This window comes from Musca vetustissima, unplaced genomic scaffold (assembly GCF_032173495.1).
Source record: "Musca vetustissima isolate MV318-11 ecotype Yass unplaced genomic scaffold, APGP_CSIRO_Mvet_v1 utg630636, whole genome shotgun sequence".
NCBI classification, from domain to species: Eukaryota; Metazoa; Arthropoda; class Insecta; order Diptera; family Muscidae; genus Musca; species Musca vetustissima.
In genome coordinates this window covers 1,052-19,632 of record NW_026876424.1, presented here as the reverse complement: position 1 = coordinate 19,632, position 18,581 = coordinate 1,052, and the positions used below count along the sequence as shown (strand labels likewise).

The following is an 18,581-nucleotide window of genomic DNA, read 5'->3' as shown; positions in this document are numbered from 1 at the left end:
GTTTTTGTAATTAAAGAAAAGTCCTTATTTTTGATGGCGGGCATGATAACTCCTCACTGGAACATCGGAATCCGAAAATGCCAACGGTGTTAGAAAAAGTACATGTCTGGCTCTCGTATGAACTAGGATTATTGACTTCGATCTAAAATTAACAAAATGGTGGACCTTTGAAAAAATATTTTTGGAAAATCGCCTATTTTTTACAAAAAACCAAGTTAAAAAATAAGTTAATATTTACCGATTGGCTTTATCCTAGTTCATACGAGAGCTATACATTCCCAGAGAAACGTTCCAGAATTTGGAACCGATTGGATTATTAGTTTTTGAGTTATCGTGCCCGCCATTCGCAAAAAAAAAAATGTTTAGAGAAAAACGCGTTTAATGTTTGAGAAGCCCTTCAGCCGTCACTTGATGCTGACACAATAAATCGGCTATATCTTCAAGAGTTCTTGAGATTTTCACTTGAAATTTTGTAGAGACATTCTTTAATCAGTGTAGATTCGAATAATATCAAAAAATTTTGACCCCGAGAATGGGGGGGGGGTCCCCTTAAGGCTGTTAATGCAAATTAAGGCTGCCGTGTTTTCATCCATTTTTGTCGTTTTCAATTGGCACAGATGCAAATATAGTCCTTGCTAATTTGGGTAATACGGACGTCTAACAAACTCTATAAAGGTGAGAAGGTGAGTACTTTTGTACGGAGCGCAATAAATTAGGTACGACACTGAAATTAAATTGAAATATATTCAAATTTAATTAAAATGAAATGATGTTTTTAATGCGTCCGCCTGGAAGTAATTACATTATTATGGATGAAGCAAATATTTCATGGTATTCCCTACTGATTTTGGAAAGAAATCATAACCTTTCATTCATTTTTCGGGTTTTTAGTGCCACACTCAACTAATATTTCCTTGAAAAATATTGTAGTAATACGTTCACTCTTGGTCTGTTCCAGTTCTTTTTTAATAGTAAACCATACACCTTGGTTTGGTGTGAAGGTGCAAGTGACAATAATATGGTTTCAAGATTTTTCTTCTTTGTTTGTGAATTTAATTGTCAAACACCTTTTTGAAATATTTTTTAAATTTTAAAACTTTATAAAGGGATCATTTCTTAGATTCCCAAAGAACCAAATGTAAAGTCCTGTCGCGGATCATTTCAAACACTTACAACAGAATATATATTTTGTTCATGGGCTATAGCATGAATTTGGGAATTTGTGGGAATTATTATAATTTTTTTTTTTTTTTTTGACAAGAATTTAGCTCAAGGCCGACAAAATTTCTGCAAAAAAAAGAGATTTGTTGCGAAGGCGAAAACCTTAAATTGCAGCGAATGTTTGCTTCCCACTTCTATTTCTTCAGGTTTAGAAAGCTATATGTAGAAGTAATTCAGTAGCATATCTTGCATTAGAATCTAAATCTAAATCTAAATTTTATATTTAGATGGGTAGTTTCAAAGTGAAGTTGTTCGCAAGATCCGGATAATCACCTCAATTTTATATATCGGGTAGTACGGACTTCCTTGAAAAATATATATGAATTATTTTGTACTCTGAGAGCGATTTTGAAATTATTCCCTTTTACTAGATTTACTCAAGGTGTATTTAATAAGGTGTATGCATCAGCTATATCAACGAACATTTCGTTTTGTTTTTTCGAGTAGTTTCTGGAACGGAACTTTTATTGATACGTCCTACATAACGATTCGAATAGAATTAATATTTGGTCTGGTCCCGTACTGCAAAAATCTACTACTTTTTACAACAATAACGAATTTTCTTTTATGATATCGAAAAAAATGGTAAAATCTAATGGATTCTTGTAGTACGGGAACAGGCCAATTGTGTTTGATTCTGTCTGTTTATATGTATGTTTAACAATTTTTACTAGACCAATTGTGCACCAATACCATATCGTTATTGGACAGACCGGAGCGATTGGTGCAATCGTTCAACAGTCAACAGCAAAAAATCGATTTCCTACTATCGATAGTTTTGATAAATTAAACGTCAAATAGTATTTGTTTACCTTTGCAACGCGTGTTTCTTCTAGTTGTTGAACTAAAAAAATAGTAAATAAAATATTTATGAAAGGCCAAAAATATAAGGACAACATGCCAGCAGTGAAGCAAGAGCTTAAAATTGAAGACAAACTTCAAGAAATAAATCAAAATCTTTTGAAACTAACATCGGAACCGGATCAATATCTCATGCAAGTATTTGTTGGTGTTACATGCACGTGTTTGAAATTTGGATAAATGTTTTTATTAAACTCTCAATTGTATTTTATAAAACAGAGCACAGCCCAAAAAATGCAAGGACATAAGAAAAATGCTGCAGCAGTTGTATGGTATCACAATAGAGAGTGATATTAGTCAACATGGAAATCCGGAAATTTTGCCAGAATTAGTGGTAGATGATATGGACGAAGAACAAATTTGGCAACAGCTGGAGCTACGAAATGCCGCTGTTTTAGATACTATGATAAACACAACTGCATCCTTAATGGCTTTGCGAGAACAAAAATTGGAGATACGTCTAAAAGAAGATGGTGAAGGTGACGAAATGGACGAAGAAGAAGAAGAAGAGGACAATGAAGATTCAGATGATCATGATGATGAAGATCATATGGACAATGAATTGAAAGACGCTGCTAGCGAAGAAGAAAGTGGCGAAGAGGAAGAAGAGGAGGACGAGGAGGAAGATTTATTCGAGGCCACTAAGAAAAACAAAAGAAAATTGAAACGTACCTCTGTTGTTGATCCAAAAGTAGTAAACAGAATAAAGATCATTTTGATGAAAATCCAGAGGAAGAGTTGGACGAAGATGAAAATGAAGAAGAAGAAGAGGCTGACGAAGATAACGAACTAGAGGATAGCGGTGATGAGTTTGATGACGTCGGAAAATCCAATAAGGAAAAAATGTCATTTGGACCAGTAGATTCTGACTCAAACGATTCGGATTCCGACGAGGAGACAAAGGAAGAGGGTCCAAAATCATCTTTTGAAGTAAGGCAAGAGCGTCTAGAACAACGCATACGAGACTACGAAGAAGAAGTTTTAGGTGAAAAACCTTGGCAATTGAAAGGTGAAGTACAAGCAACAAATCGTCCACAGAATTCTTTGCTTGAAGAGGTTTTGGAATTTGAATCAACGGTAAGACCTGCTCCCATTATAACTGAAGAAACCACTCGTCGTCTAGAAGATATAATAAAACAGCGTATCAAAGATAAAGCGTGGGATGACGTTGAACGAACAGTCAAACCTATACATACACCCCAAGAGTATCGAAAACAATTAGTACTTGACCAGGAGAAGTCAAAAGAATCGCTAGCACACATCTATGAGAAAGAATATCAGCAGGAACTGGAAAAACTTAATCCTAATCAGGGTGACAATGCAACTGAGGAACCCAAAGAGCACAAAGAAATTCGTAACATGATGCGAGATTTGTTTATTAAACTTGATGCTCTTTCCAATTTCCATTTTACACCAAAACCTGTTGCACCAGAACCGAAAATTATTACAAATACTCCTGCTGTTGTCATGGAAGAAGTAGCGCCAGTGGCGGTTAGTGATGCAAAGCTGTTGGCGCCTGAAGAAGTCTTCCGTGGTCCGAAACATGAGCTTGTTGGAAAATCTGAACGCAGCAAAACAGATAAGAATCGTGCTTTGCGTAAGAAGAAATCTAAGCAAAAGGCCATCCATCATGCCTTGGAGGCTAAAGATTTACAAAAACAAAAAATGGGAATACCATTATCGAAGAAGGAAGAAAGTGCAAAATTAATGAAGAAATTGACGAAGCAAAGAAACGTCGAAAAGGTAAGACATTGCATTTTTTTTCACATTATGAAGTTTTATCTTCTGCGATTTGTGTATAAAGTGAAATTTTATCTACCACATAACTATACTCTAAACATAATAATTTGAGGCTTCGATAAGATGAAAAATGCTGCTCATTGGGATTATAACCAATATTTCTAAAATAGATTTGCTCAAAATCAAAACATGGACCAAATTTGGGGATTAGGATCTCTCACAAAAAATTTGAAAATTATGAAAAACCAATTTGGTTACAACATTTAGAAGGAGTATCCGATAATATTAAGATTTTGCGTGTCGTAATTTCCTCTCGATCTTCCTATTGTATCGAAGCCCTATCGGGTCCATCAATCCGAAGATGGGCCCGTTTACTCCTCTTCGTATTTCCGTTCACAGAGTAAACATTTTGAAAACGTTGATTCAGAAGATAGATCACGATCGAAAAGGGGTCTGTCGGTCCATAACATTTCTCATCTGCTCCATAAAAATAGAGCAGGCTATCGAAACTTTGCACTTCTTGTATTTACACTAAATATAGTCAATATAGACCCATCCCTTTCGGTACCACTTACACAAAATGGTCACAATTTTTATAAATCCTAAATAGTTCCTTCCAGCTCCTTCCTTTTAAAAAACAAGTATTTTAATTCGTACCATTAATCAAGATAATATGATCTATTTTTCATTAATATGATCTATTTTACTTTAATGTTAATGTTTAATTATTAAATTATTTAGAAACTGCTTTTTCCTTTTTGGTAACATATTGAAAGACTTATATTTATGTTTCTCGGTTTGTTGACTATTTGTAATATGCTATTTTGAATTCGTTGTTTTTTATAGACATTGTCTAAAAATAGAAAACAAAAATAAGTATAACATCCAACATTTTAAAATTATGATTTCTGTTACATTTTGATTTTCAAATAAAAAATAGAGTTTTAAAAAAATTCAATTTAATTAAATAAAATTTATTCTTATTACTATTTCAGGTTACTGCCAGCAACGATCATGGGGCTTTAAAATCGTCCAAGGCATTCTTCTCAAAATTACAGGATCAATCAGCCACCAACAACGGATCCACGAAAACAAGCAAAAAGAAAGCGGATGCCAAAGCCTTATCGGCCAAAAAGTTAAAGCTGTAGATATAATATTTTCGTACAAATGTTTCTATTTTTGTTAATTTAAGAAAAAAATTTAATACATAGAATATATATGTATTTTTTATAGAATAAAAAATAAAAAAATATATATGAAATAACTGCCCACAGCGTTACAAAAAATACCACCTAACAGAATGCATAATTATATGGCTCATTATCTCCATTACGTGCCTGTTGATATGAGATATAGAAGCGTCCACAACATAAACAATGTTTAATTTCAACATATGAAACCTTTACTATCCGGTACATTTTTTACAACTAATTTAACCACCAAATGTGACGTCAAAAGTTACAAAAAACAACATTCACTTGGTTAGCCTTGCTATAAAAGTGGTCGTCTTTGTATACGTTTATGTATTCATATAAGTTAAGTGTGCGTGTACGCATGTAACTACAACCAAAGGTTTTAAACAAAGAAAAGGAACCCCCACACAGTCACGTGCCACAATGAAACAATTATCGCCATAAAAGCTCGAGGATGTCTATGTGATGTTGTTGTCATACGAACATTGAGGATAACCCGCATGTATTTTGTGAAATCCCTCCAGAATCATTTTATATTCATAAATCTACAACTTGTTGTCTTCTATTCATTCATAACTTTTGATACGACAATAAAGCTGACCACCTAGTGGGAAAATTCTTTGGAATTTCCATTTGTAATGATCCAATATAAAAATAATTGTAATTGAAAATACATATGTATGTAGGTATGATACATTGGCATTTTAGAGAAATGTCCAACTTACAAATGCTAAGTCCCACACATTTCAAAGGATTCCCAATGTTCAACTGTATAAAAATTATGAACACGTGTTATCTCGGCCATCTTGCGCGTCTATAATACACATATGGAACAAATCTCTTTTTTAAGCAAAATTATTGCAAAAGTTCATATCCATTATAGTTTCATTAGATTTTAATATGCAGCAATTGCACATCGATGTGCATTATCTACAAATCCTTTTTGTGTCATATGTCCTGTTATGGTAATGCTGATAATTTAAAATGATATGACATATGCATGTTCGTCAGTGAATGCATTGCTTATTTGTTTTTATGGTGTAGGATTTTTATATTGCGCAATTATTTTGTATACATCAATAGTAATAGATTTTCATTCGTTATTGAACATATGTATTCCATATTATGTGAGGGCATATCTGGTCTTATCTATATACTGGTTATTGCTCTCAGGTATATCTCTTTGGATTCGGCACATTTGATTAAGAGAAATTGCGAAACTCTGCGCCAAGATTTAATTCGCATGTACTCCCATGTACTAGATTCTATTGGACGTTTCACTATCCGAAACCTGTTGACGTATCTGATAGCATGCAGTTCTGTTCCCCTAGGCGGACAGTATCGACAAGTTATAACGAAGAAATACATTTTAATGTTGTACTATGCCCACAGAAATCTATCGATTGATCTTGATTTTTCAATCAATTTAATTGTGTTGTAGAGAATCGCGTAGCGATATTAGCCGTCGAAATTGAATGAATTGGAATGAGTGGGTGGAATATTTGTTAATAAATATAATTGTACAGTATACAGTAAAGATTTTTCTGTGAACCTCTATTTCTTTAATATTCTTAAAACTATAACTTTATCGAGGAAGAATATATAAAACATACTATGAGTTCATTTTATTACATTAAAAGAAAATTTTAAGTGAACACAAAATTTGCAAATGTATATTTAATTGTTTGCTCAACCACTTCAATATCATATCTGCAGGAAAAGTGCATATATATTTTCACATATGTATATATGTACATATCGCTCCTTTGCTGCAAGACAGGCATAACTAAAAAACGATTTTTCAGAAAATGCGTCTTAAGTTTTTAATTTACACAGACTTTATATAGAACAAAGGAAATTCTGTAGTGTCTCAATCAGAATATCTCTTACATTCATATGAATTTTTAAACAACATGAGGTCTATTATAGCGAACAATCGTGCATCATTAACTCGAAAATCACTTTTTTTGAGTTATGCCTGTCTTGCAGCAAATTAGTGATATGTACTTCATGAACATTCAATGATATGCAAAGATAATGAAATAAAAATATTTTGATTAATTATTTTTGGTGGGATTTTGATGGGATCCATAAATTACACTATTTAGGAAATACATAAAATACATTACATAATAACATAATTCTTATATTGGGTCTAAAGCCGCCTACGGAGGTTGCGGTTATTGGAAACCGCAAATGACATTCGTTGACACTGGGGCGTTAGACGACATTGTGCACACCAGGGTACTGACTGCATTTATTTATACCTGAGCATATCAACAAGTTTTTCTGGTTTTACTATAAGTCCTTGGCATGTTAAGAGGCTATGACACGGTAGATTTCAAACCTTCACAGAAAAATTGTCTCATGGATTCATCGGATCTACGATCCGGAACGACTCGAATTCGATTCGACCAGGGATTGTCAACTCAGCGACAGTTGTACAAAACGAATGTTTTTCCTACAGGTGAGCAATCATGTCGGCAGCTTTGCTCGGCTAGCACTCCGTCTAGTTCTCCATACAGTAGTACTACTAATAGTGTTCATGCTGATAGTTAAGTTAGTCCTTCTACTAGATTCTCTTCATTTCTACGGCTAGCACTCCGCACATAAGGTAATTGAGATCTCAAACTTCATGCATGAAAACAACATCCTCATTGCTGCCTTGCATAAAACAAATCTGACTAGCAGTTGTTCCTTATCCTCCTCCGGTAATTACAACATCATTTGGCGAGACAGCATTCATCATCCAGCGAGATGTCAGATACACCCATACTTCCCCTTCGTCTCCTTCCCATTCTAAACCATTCCTTTAGTTTTTGAGGATTTCAGTCCATTCCGATTCTGAAATTGAAATTGTCTATGTATATATTCCGCCCGTCAAAAAATTGGGGCCAGCTTTCATCCGTCTGCTGCAGGGAGATAATAAAATAGTTCTTGGCGATTTCAACGTTCATCATGAGGTATGGTTTTCCCAATATCCAAATGATCCTCGGTATTCTTATTACAAACAAGATAGAAGAGTCAGATTTCGCATCAGGTGTTCCATCTCTCCGCACATTTCCATAGTCAGTCCACCGCTCCTTCCACATACTTCCTGACAAATCAAGGTCTTTTTAAATTCGGACCATATTCCCATCCTGGACACATTAGTGAAATCCTGCGATTTCGTGGAGCCAGATAAGCGTACTTTCATGAATTGTAATAAAGCCAACTGGCGCGGCTTCACAAAATTCATTGAGGACTACTTAAGTCCTATGCCGCCACCCGCATGCGCCTGAAATGATGATAAGTTATTCCGTGAAACTATTCTGAAAGCGCAAAACGCTTCATTCCAGCGGGTAGAATTCATCTAATGAGACAAACTATCTGTCCAGATTGGCACATTAGCGCAACCAACTTCGTGCCGAAAGCCTCACTGTCGATCGAATCCCGCAGCTAAGCGCTGAAATAGATGATCTAGTCCTTGATCATAGGCGCTTCACCACTGCAGTATAAATTTCATGCAGCTATGGTCTACTATTAAGAGTCTATCTGGTTCTAAAAGAAATAAAAATCTACCTGCTATATACTTCAATAACATTCAAATTCTGCCAAAAAACGTGCATTGCAGTTCTGCCGTCAATTTATTGAGCATCCATCTTCACAGAACAGGATAAAGCGAGCAGTTATCCTGAGATCCAAGAATCTTAAAAGAGACTTGCGGCGTCTATCATTTACGGTCAGCGAGATAGAGGCAATTATCTCCAAATCCAAGCTATCCAAAGCCCTTGGTCCAGACGGCATATACATGTCCATGTAAAAGAAGCTTGGTATAATAGGGCTGGATTATCTGACCAAAGTTCTTGAGTTATCGATGTTACAGTTCGTAATTCCTGATATTTAGTCGCCATCACAAATTTCTTCCGGGAGCACAATCTAAAAATATACACTGCAAAATCTCTTTTCACTTCCTGGATGCGGGAGTCAGTTTAGTTCGCATTTAGTCATTTCTCCTCGCATTCTAACTATGTCAACCAGAAGGTGAAAGCTGGGAATAACGTTCTGAAAGTTATGTCTGGCACCTCCTGGGGCAAGGATAAAGAAATGTTGGTAACGACATACAAGAGAATGAGTCGTTCCATCCTTAATTATGCTGCCGCAGTCTGGACTTCTTTCCTTAGCGACATACAATGAAAATCCTTGCAAACAACACAAAATAATGCACTCCGCATTGCAACAGGCTATGTCCAGATGAAGAGCGAATGGATCACGGACAATTAATTTTTTTAATCGAATAATCTGAATTTTATTCGGAAATTTATCAAAAACTATGCGGATAACATAGTGTGAGACTTCTTGATTGAAACAATTTATATATCTTGTACAAGGGTGGACTTGGTCAACCTCTCCCATCGGGGGACATGACTGTGTGTAGTTAAGTACAGCTCAACTAGATCCTTTGGGGGACACAGTGTCGGAATAATAGAAAAATGTACTGATAGTATATCATACATTATGTAACTTTGATTACAATAGAAATTTTTATATTTTTTTCCTATATTAAAAAAGTTTATCGTATTGGAATGGAATGATCACCATTCTATATATATATATAGATAGACAACATTTTTTTAATCGTTTGTATGTTACTGATAGACGCCAAAACCGCTGAACATATCTTAATGAGATTTACACTGTATGTCGGGGCATGTCCTGAAAGTTACATAGGGTATATAAACTTTTAAAGTTCCGCGTGGATACCTCAAAATTTCTGAACATGTAATATGGGTATATCTTAAAAACGGTTACAGATACATTATTCAAAAAATCTGTACTTCAAAATCTGTCTGAATAACGTAGGCGTATATACACGCCATCCATTCAAAAATGAGCGCGGTACGATTGGAGATAAATGCACTCCCCGTTGTACTTAAATAATCTTCATATAGAGAATAAAGAAGTTTTGTTTGAAGAGTCAAAATCCGCTAATCAGATTTTACAGAGGTTTTTACAGTATCTCATGCTATCCGCTAGAAGTAACATAGGCTAAATATAATTCTAAAATTCAACGTGGATGCGGACTTATATCATCAAAAGTAATCACAAATATTAAATAATATACCTATTCTATTCATATATCTTAAGAAGGGTCACAAATTTCACTTCAAAATTTCTCTGACTATCTCCCTTACAAATATGCATCATCCCTATAAAAATTGGCGTGGTACAATGGCGGTAATGTACTCCCCATTGCATTACATCTATCTATATGAATGAAACAGACTAAAAATCGCTAAATAGACTGCACAGAAAATTTCGCAGTCAGTCATGTCATCGCATTGAAGTAAGATAGGCAAGATATACTTCCAAAATATATCTTGCCTATCGAATACCTCGATAGCATCAACAGTTGCCATATCTCTGAACTAATATTCATTTTCTATGCATATATCTGAATATCTTGAATAAATCGGCTCATGAAAGTATGTGTTATACTCAGTTGGTCCTATTATGACATTATCAGTAATGATAATAACCACTAGTTCAGAAATTCTACTAACGTCTGGTGTTTTTCATCTCTCCATTATCATCACATATTGGAATAAAAATTGTCTAATACCATAGACAGACGACAGCCTTAATTTGAATTAAAAAGTTCTTAATTTGAATTAAAATTTACCCCTGACAGACGAGAGTTTCTGCATTTATGAACCAGTTTTTTTGTTTCAAAACTATTGTTTGTCTGTGTGTAGGAAGAAAATATTGGCATTTCTTTACAATATTTTTAAGGATTACATCTTTTTGAAATTGATACATGGCAGGAAGGAAAACTAACAGCTATAATGAAGATAAAAGAGCTCCAAATTTGAAGAAATGTTGAATTTTGCCTTTATTTTTAATTTTTATTTTCGTAAACGTAAACAAATTTGACAACTATCAATTTATTTTCTACAGCATTGCCATACTGAAATTGCTTAATTCAGTATAAATTCAGTTTGATTTTGTGCATTAACAACACATAAAAATGAGGATAATGTACAAGTTAATTTGAATTAATGCTGTTAATGCAAATTAAGGCTGTCGTCTGTCTAGGCTATAAAATGAAAAAAAATATTGACATTACAATTTTTACATTTTGTCAGTTTCAGTAGTGTTTGGCGGGTTATTTGGGATACCATTTGTATTTCGTTTTTGCAAAATAGTCAGGCTTAATCCCAGTTTGTTGTTTTTATAAAAAACAACTATTTATTAGTGGGGAATGTATGGCATTGTCCGCCGAGGGGTAAGGCAGGGAAGACTATAGTTTCGGATCTCGCCACTGATCCTCATCAGTTCCCTTAGTTCTTTGTTGGGATATTCTCCCCAGAAGCTATTAATAGCTTCTTTACAAAAAACCTTTCAAACCCAAATGTCTCTTGTGACAGTTCGAAGTTCTTACGTTACCAGCGATACGACCCCAATGAGAAGTTCGTTTCGTTGGCGCCAGACTTCGTGGTCAACAAGGCATTTACAGACAACTACAATACATTTCCCACTGCTATGTGTCGTCACTTTGTGACGAATGCACATAACGTTGTTGTTGGTATTGCTAGTTAAAGCAATAAACCAAACAGTATGACCGTGCCTCGTCTACAACTTCAGTAGTGTTTGGCGGGTTATTTGGGATACCATTTGTATTTCGTTTTTGCAAAATAGTCAGGCTTAATCCCAGTTTGTTGTTTTTATAAAAAACAACTATTTATTAGTGGGGAATGTATGGCATTGTCCGCCGAGGGGTAAGGCAGGGTAGACTATAGTTTCGGATCTCGCCGCTGATCCTCATCAGTTCCCTTAGTTCTTTGTTGGGATATTCTCCCCAGAAGCTATTAATAGCTTCTTTACAAAAAACCTTTCAAACCCAAATGTCTCTTGTGACAGTTCGAAGTTCTTACGTTACCAGCGATACGACCACAATGAGAAGTTCGTTTCGTTGGCGCCTGACTTCGTGGTCAACAAGGCATTTACAGACAACTACAATACATTTCCCACTGCTATGTGTCGTCACTTTGTGACGAATGCACATAACGTTGTTGTTGGTATTGCTAGTTAAAGCAATAAACCAAACAGTATGACCGTGCCTCGTCTACAACTTCAGTAGTGTTCAGTTTGTGAAAAAACATTTCAATTTTAAAACCTTTTTGAATTTTCATAATTCTATCATTATTGGAGAAAATAACTATGAATTCAATAAAACTATGCATATGAATCGAATCAAATATATTAATACATTAACCTGCTGCTAAGACATTATTACTGATATTACACTACGAAATGTCTAAAGTCGAACAAGAATGTTTGAATTTAGGGCTACTATAATACCTATATATTGCCTATTAACCCCATGTTGCAGTAAGCTTGGCAGAAGTGTCAAATAGTAGCTTTTAAACTAAATGAAAATGTTTTCTACGTGAACTATCCTATGTGAATCACGTTAGTAGGGGCATCGAAGCGCTACGGGTTCGGCTAGTATATATATTTTTCATTCTATTCATATTGTTTAATAAATTATCGATTTGAACTAAAATGTTTAAAAAGAACAAAAATCCATTGTGTCTTTGTGGGATATACTCCATAATTCTACTGAGGCAATTTTCTAAGATGTCACATAGTCTACTTACCGTTAAGCCACTTGTTGATATAAATGTCATTAACATTTCACTTTGTGTTCGATTCTCTTTTGTTTATTCATTCCATGGAAGAAACGAGTAAAAATCATTATCATAAACATAATTCAAAATTACGATTATTCATATTTACATATACATACATACGCTGAGTGTTGGAAATTGTCGTACATGGAACGGTAACAGATTGTAAAATGCGAAATTTAGAAATGTAACAATTTTCGTATGTGATTTGGTTCAAATGGGATATTATACAAGTTCATGGAAGTTACATAAATGATGACTTTTATATAAATATAGGGAAATACACCTCTCATAGTTAATAAATAAATTATTTTACAGATTTCCATAATCCGCTGTATAATGCACGGATTATGACACAACTGAAACTTTATTGAAAAATATGGTATTTATTTCCAAAAATATAAGAAGCGTCTAACTTTGTTTGTAATTATTTTTATTACTATTATTTTGTTCACAATTTAGAAATTATCCCTTTTTAAAAGCTCGTAAAGTAACTGTTTCTGCTTTCCTGAAAGCAAGCAATCCCCACACGTCTACGCACATTCATAAATAAACCTATTTGCAAAAACATTATTAAGACGGAGTCGTTTGTATGCAGTGTTGCCAATTTAGCACTTTTAGTGCTAGATTTAGCACTTTTTAAACTCGTTTAGCACCAAAAAAAGTGATCTAGCACCTAGCACTTTTTTAGCATTTTTTTATTTTTCAGTGATTTTTTATAATTTTTGTTTCATCCCAACAAATTTTCCCGTTTTTCGATTTCATATTGACGCATTGAAATTTCCCTATGTTTCACGCGTTGAATTTGATTTTCCAATGTTAAAAAAGTGACAGTAGATTTGTAACCAGGTACTTCATATGGTGACTATGACATTGTCTGCTAGTAGATTGTTTATTTGAAAAAACCAAATAAAGCGGTCCATTGAAATTTTCTGAAAATAAGGTTTTTAATGCACCGGCCATCCTGAATGCCAAGTTAAAACCACTTAAGAGTACCGAACAGGACCAAAATAGAAAAATGTCGGCAAACATATATTTTTATACCCTTCTCCACACTAGGGTCAGGGTCTTATTTATTTGTGCATATGTTTGTAACAGGCAAAAGGAAACGAGATAGACACACGGTTCCTTTTGAGAATATGCATTGAATCACTTTTTAAGCCGATTTATGCATGTCCATCCGTCTGTCCATGTTAAATTGTAAACAAAGTACAACTCGCATTTTTGATTCGAATTGGATTAAATTTGGCACAGCTCATTTATTTGTGGAAATAGGTTCAGATGTAGATATAGATTCCATATATATTTTCGTCCGATTTAAGGTAAGGCCCCATATATCCTTTCGATTTGCACGAAATTTGTGCATAGTGATTAAGCCTAGAAAGACGTGTGTTAAATTTCGTGAAAATCGGTTAAGATTTAGATATAGCTCCCATATATATTTCCGTCCGATTTAATGTAAATGGTGCACCAAAGTCCCTATATATCTTTCGATTTGCACGAAATTTGGCATAGAGTATTGAATTAAGTTTGCAATGATGGGTGGTGAGTTTCGAGAAAATCGGTCCAGATTTCGATATATGTAGCTCCCATATAAATTGTCGTGCGATTTTATGTAAATGGTGCACCAAAGTCCCTGTATATCCTACGATTGGCTTGAAATTTTGCATATGGTACTGCAAAATTTCAGAAAGATCTATGTTAAATTTCATGAATATCGGTTCAGATTTAGATATAGCCGATTTTAGGTAAATAGTGCACCAAAGTCCCGAAATATGAAATTACAGTTACTTTGGTATAATGGGGTGCTGCCGTTAACCAGCAACCCCTAAATATGTACATATATTAATAATTTCTGATAAGGAGATTTTTTACTCAATTTGAAATATCAAATTAAAGCCAATTCGATTTTAAAACGTGTTTATGAGGGCTACGTTTAAAAGTGGACCAATGTTGATAATTTTTAGTAAGAAGACTTTCTACACAGGGAGAATCCGAAATACAAAACCGCATATTAGGTTGAAAATGTGCCCAAAACCTTAAAAAAATCAAATATTGGGTATGGTATACACAAAAAAGACCAATATATTTAATTTCCAATACCAAATGTCCTAGGAGTAGTGCAATATATGGGCAAAATTCCAAAGCTCTGTTTTCAATATTGCGACCTCAATCGAATGGACATGGCTAAATCGACAAAGAATAGCCTTTAAGAAAAATGGGGTCTCTGATGAATAACAATTTTATTCATTTAATTTTTAGCACTTTTTTCTGGCACTTTTTTAAATTTTCTAGCACTTTCTAGCATTTTTTCTCAACAGAGTTTTGGCAACACTGTTTGTACTACATCCTGCAGACAGCATGTGGAATGGAAACATTTGGCTTTATGACTCTTCATGAGGCTCAAATAGATTTTTTTTCAAGTCAATTTATTAAAGGTTAGTTACTATTCCCTTCTATCTATATTTGGGCAAAATTCGTTATATCCAAGGTAAGGCTTAGCAGAAAAAAAATATATAAACTGGTAGGTTTAGTGGCAATTTTTTCAATGACGAATTCTATTTTCAAAAAATTCAAAAATACGCATTGTCATTGTAGAATTTTTTCAACTTTATATTTTTATACGCAATGCGTATTAGGGTCACATTAATTGAAATACATGTATTTAACTTTTGAGATGAATAAAATCGTATTCATACGCATGAATTTAGGTACGACCCTTAAGTAGATTTGTAGCAAGTTTAAAATATATGAAAATTCAAAGGTGGGACCGAATAAATAGTTCGTTGTAGAAAAAGTTCGCTATATCCGTAGTTCGCTATAAGAGAAAATTTTGTATAAAAAAGATGTCCTCAAACTTCGGGACGAGGAAATGTTTTCGCTAAAAATAAAGTTCGTTATAACCGGTGTTCACGCTTATAAATCGAACAAAATTATGTATGAGAGCTATATATAAATCTGGATCTATTTGAATTGAAGTAAACTTGAAACGGTCAACAGCATTCGTAGAAAATATATATGAGAGCAAATTTAACACACGTTATTCCAGATTTATTTCGGTATGCTGGGTAAAATTTCGTCACAATCGAACAAACGTTGGGAAAATTTGTACGTGCAAAACATGCAGAATTTCGCTGATATTATTGTTTTCGGTAATTTGAATGGAGCGTCCATACGACTTTTTTTAACGCTTTGGCCTCAAGACGACTGAACCGATTCCTCTGAAATTTTTACAGAATGTTCAGGTGTTTACTAATTTTCAAGGAATACTAAGGGGTGGTACCACCCACGCGCCCATTGAAAAACACCTTTTCCTCGAAAAATATTGATTATATTTCGCAGAAATTTTCACAGAACATCGCTTAATTTTTTTATTGGTATCCAAACTCAAGACAGTTACTAACTATGTTCATAAAAAAAGACATATTATTTTAAAACTTAACATACGATTCGAAAATGTTTATTTTGGGTAGCTGAAAAACATACATTTTGGGTGCTCAACAGTGTTCCCCAATACTGGGTATTTTGGGATTTCTGGTCGATTTTCAAACCCATGGTATAATTATTACAAGGTAGGGTATTGCTCCAAGCTGAGTACAATTTGTTCTCAAGGTGACTTGTTCTTTCAAATCAAAATACATATTTTGTGTATGTGTGTGTTTTGTGTTGAATATCATGTCAAACATTTCATGGTATTCCTTACCGGATTTTGAAGAAGAAATCATAGCCTTTCATTAATTTTTTCGCGTTTTTATTTTTGTGTTGAAAAAATGGCAAATAAACACAATAACTTGTTGCGTACGTTTTCTTTATAATTGGCAGAAGAAGCTACTACCTACATAGTAGATTTTTTATTATTCACCTTAAGCTGTCCTACCTTGAATTATTGTACGCTAAGGCGCCGGACACCAACAGATGCCAGGGTTCAAATCCCAGCCGGGCTCAAACTGAATTTTTGAGTTTTGTTTTTATGCCTTTTTAGGGCGAAGGATCATTCATGTAAATGTTTTTTATTAATTTCTCTTTCGAGATGAGCTACATGATCGGATGAGCTACATGATTCGTGCATTTTAAAGTAGCGGGCGCCGCATTCTTTGTAGGAAAATCCAGTTTCTTGTGCTCATCGTACAACATTAGCAGTAAACCACTGACTAGTGATTCTCTGTTCTGAAGTGGCAATACATTTGTTTTTGTGTGTGTCTTTCTCTAACTTTTATTATTTTAACGTTGATTGATAGGGCTATTCACATTTTTCTGCATCTCAGTGAATTTAATTCACTTGTCGCATGGTTTTGGCAAAACCGTCAATCGAATATGCCAATTGGAGGAGTGCTTATGATAGAAAAGGCTAAAACGTTTGCCGCTAGGCTTACACAATTCCAAAGTCAGCGAAGGATGGCTCTATCGCTTTAAGAAAATGCACAACATAATTTTCCGGAAAACAATGTGTTTGAAGGGTGATACGTGCCATGGTGAATTAAGAATTAAGTTTTTTTTTTTGCCGCAATAAATTGATTTTAAGATTTTTTGTTTTGAAAAAATAAAAAAAATATACGTACCTAAATATGTATGTATACTCACGATTGAATAAAAACCTCGTTAATTCGTATTTTTTCATTATTCCCCCCGCTAATTCGAAACCTCGCTAATTCGAAAACCTCGTTAATTCGCATAAAACCGTCGGTCCCTTGACATTACGAATTATCGGGATTTTACTGTATTTATTTTTTATACCCTTCACCACACCGTGGTACAGGGTATTATGTCTTTGTGCATATGTTTCTAACAGGCAAAAGGAAAAGAGATAGACACATGGTAGACACAGAGTACTGAATTAGGTCTAGAATGACGTGTGCTAAGATTCGAGAAAATCGGTTCAGATCTAGATATAGCTCCCATATATGGTTTTGACCGATTTAAGGTAAATGGTGCACCAAAGTCCCTATATATCATTCGATTTGCATGAAATTTTTCATGGGGTTCTGCATTAGTCCAGAAGGATGTGTGTTAAGTTTCGTGAAAATCAGTTCAGATTTAAATATAGCTTCAATATATATTTTCGACCGATTTAATTTAAATTATATTTTCGACCAATTTAATTAATATTGTACACTAAGGACCTAAAGATTGGCCGATCGGCACACAATTTTGAAATTGGTTCAGATTTACATATAGATTTCGTCCGATTTTAAGTAAATGGTGCGCTAAAGGCCCATACCGAGGCCGATTGACAAAACGTACTGAAATTAATAAAAATTAATATCTAGCAAGTTTCCTTGAAATCGGTTCAGATTTAGATATAGCCTAGCTGCCATATATAATTTCGACGTATTCATGTTGATTGTAAACCAAATAATCAATGGGTGCTTGATTGATATTACAAACAGTGAAGCATACGAAATGGCGTGCTTAAAGTCTATTTACAAAGTATGGAATAGATTGCAGAATGACATGTCTAAGGATTGATTTTAGTCGGGTTACTTATAGATAAAGATCGCATTTTTAAGTTCGTTCAATTCCTTCGAAAAGACGACATCTGTAAAGATACATATGTAGAATATCCCCAAAGTGGTGAAGGGTATCATATAGTCGGCCCAGTCCGACTTTACTACTTTCCTTACTGGAAAGTCACTATATATACCAAATATTTACAACAAAAATCACTACATTTTGAATATGGCTGCTTTATAAAACCGATCGACGAATCTCCAGGATCTATTTTTGATTTATTATTAATAACGATTAAAAATACTCGCTGAATCATTATTTTGACTGTATACGGACAGTCGTTTTTTTTTACGAAATACCGACGTAAGCAACTAACAATAAATGACAGATATTAAATTGATGAGTGGGCTCATTTGACTACTGTGAACAAAATACCACCCCCAATAAA

The 18,581-nt window shown here is 34.3% G+C and overlaps 1 protein-coding gene across 1 annotated transcript; it reads left to right on the top strand.

The window, feature by feature from the left end:
• The first annotated feature begins 2,118 nt into the window (after positions 1–2,118).
• On the top strand, positions 2,119–4,970 carry LOC133320976 (U3 small nucleolar ribonucleoprotein protein MPP10-like). Its single transcript, XM_061530068.1, has 4 exons — positions 2,119–2,243; positions 2,302–2,750; positions 2,813–3,825; positions 4,818–4,970. The coding sequence occupies exons 1-4, from the start codon at positions 2,119–2,121 to the stop codon at positions 4,968–4,970; spliced, it is 1,740 nt and encodes a 579-aa protein (XP_061386052.1).
• Positions 4,971–18,581: the final 13,611 nt, after the last annotated feature.

Bases quoted from the DNA above. Each gene is read 5' to 3' on its own strand.
- LOC133320976 (XM_061530068.1), top strand. From the start codon at position 2,119: ATGCCAGCAGTGAAGCAAGAGCTTAAAATTGAAGACAAACTTCAAGAA. The intron at 2,244-2,301 runs GTGTTTGAAATT...TTTATAAAACAG, and splicing joins TTTGTTGGTGTTACATGCAC to AGCACAGCCCAAAAAATGCA. The intron at 2,751-2,812 runs GTACCTCTGTTG...ATGAAAATCCAG, and splicing joins AAACAAAAGAAAATTGAAAC to AGGAAGAGTTGGACGAAGAT.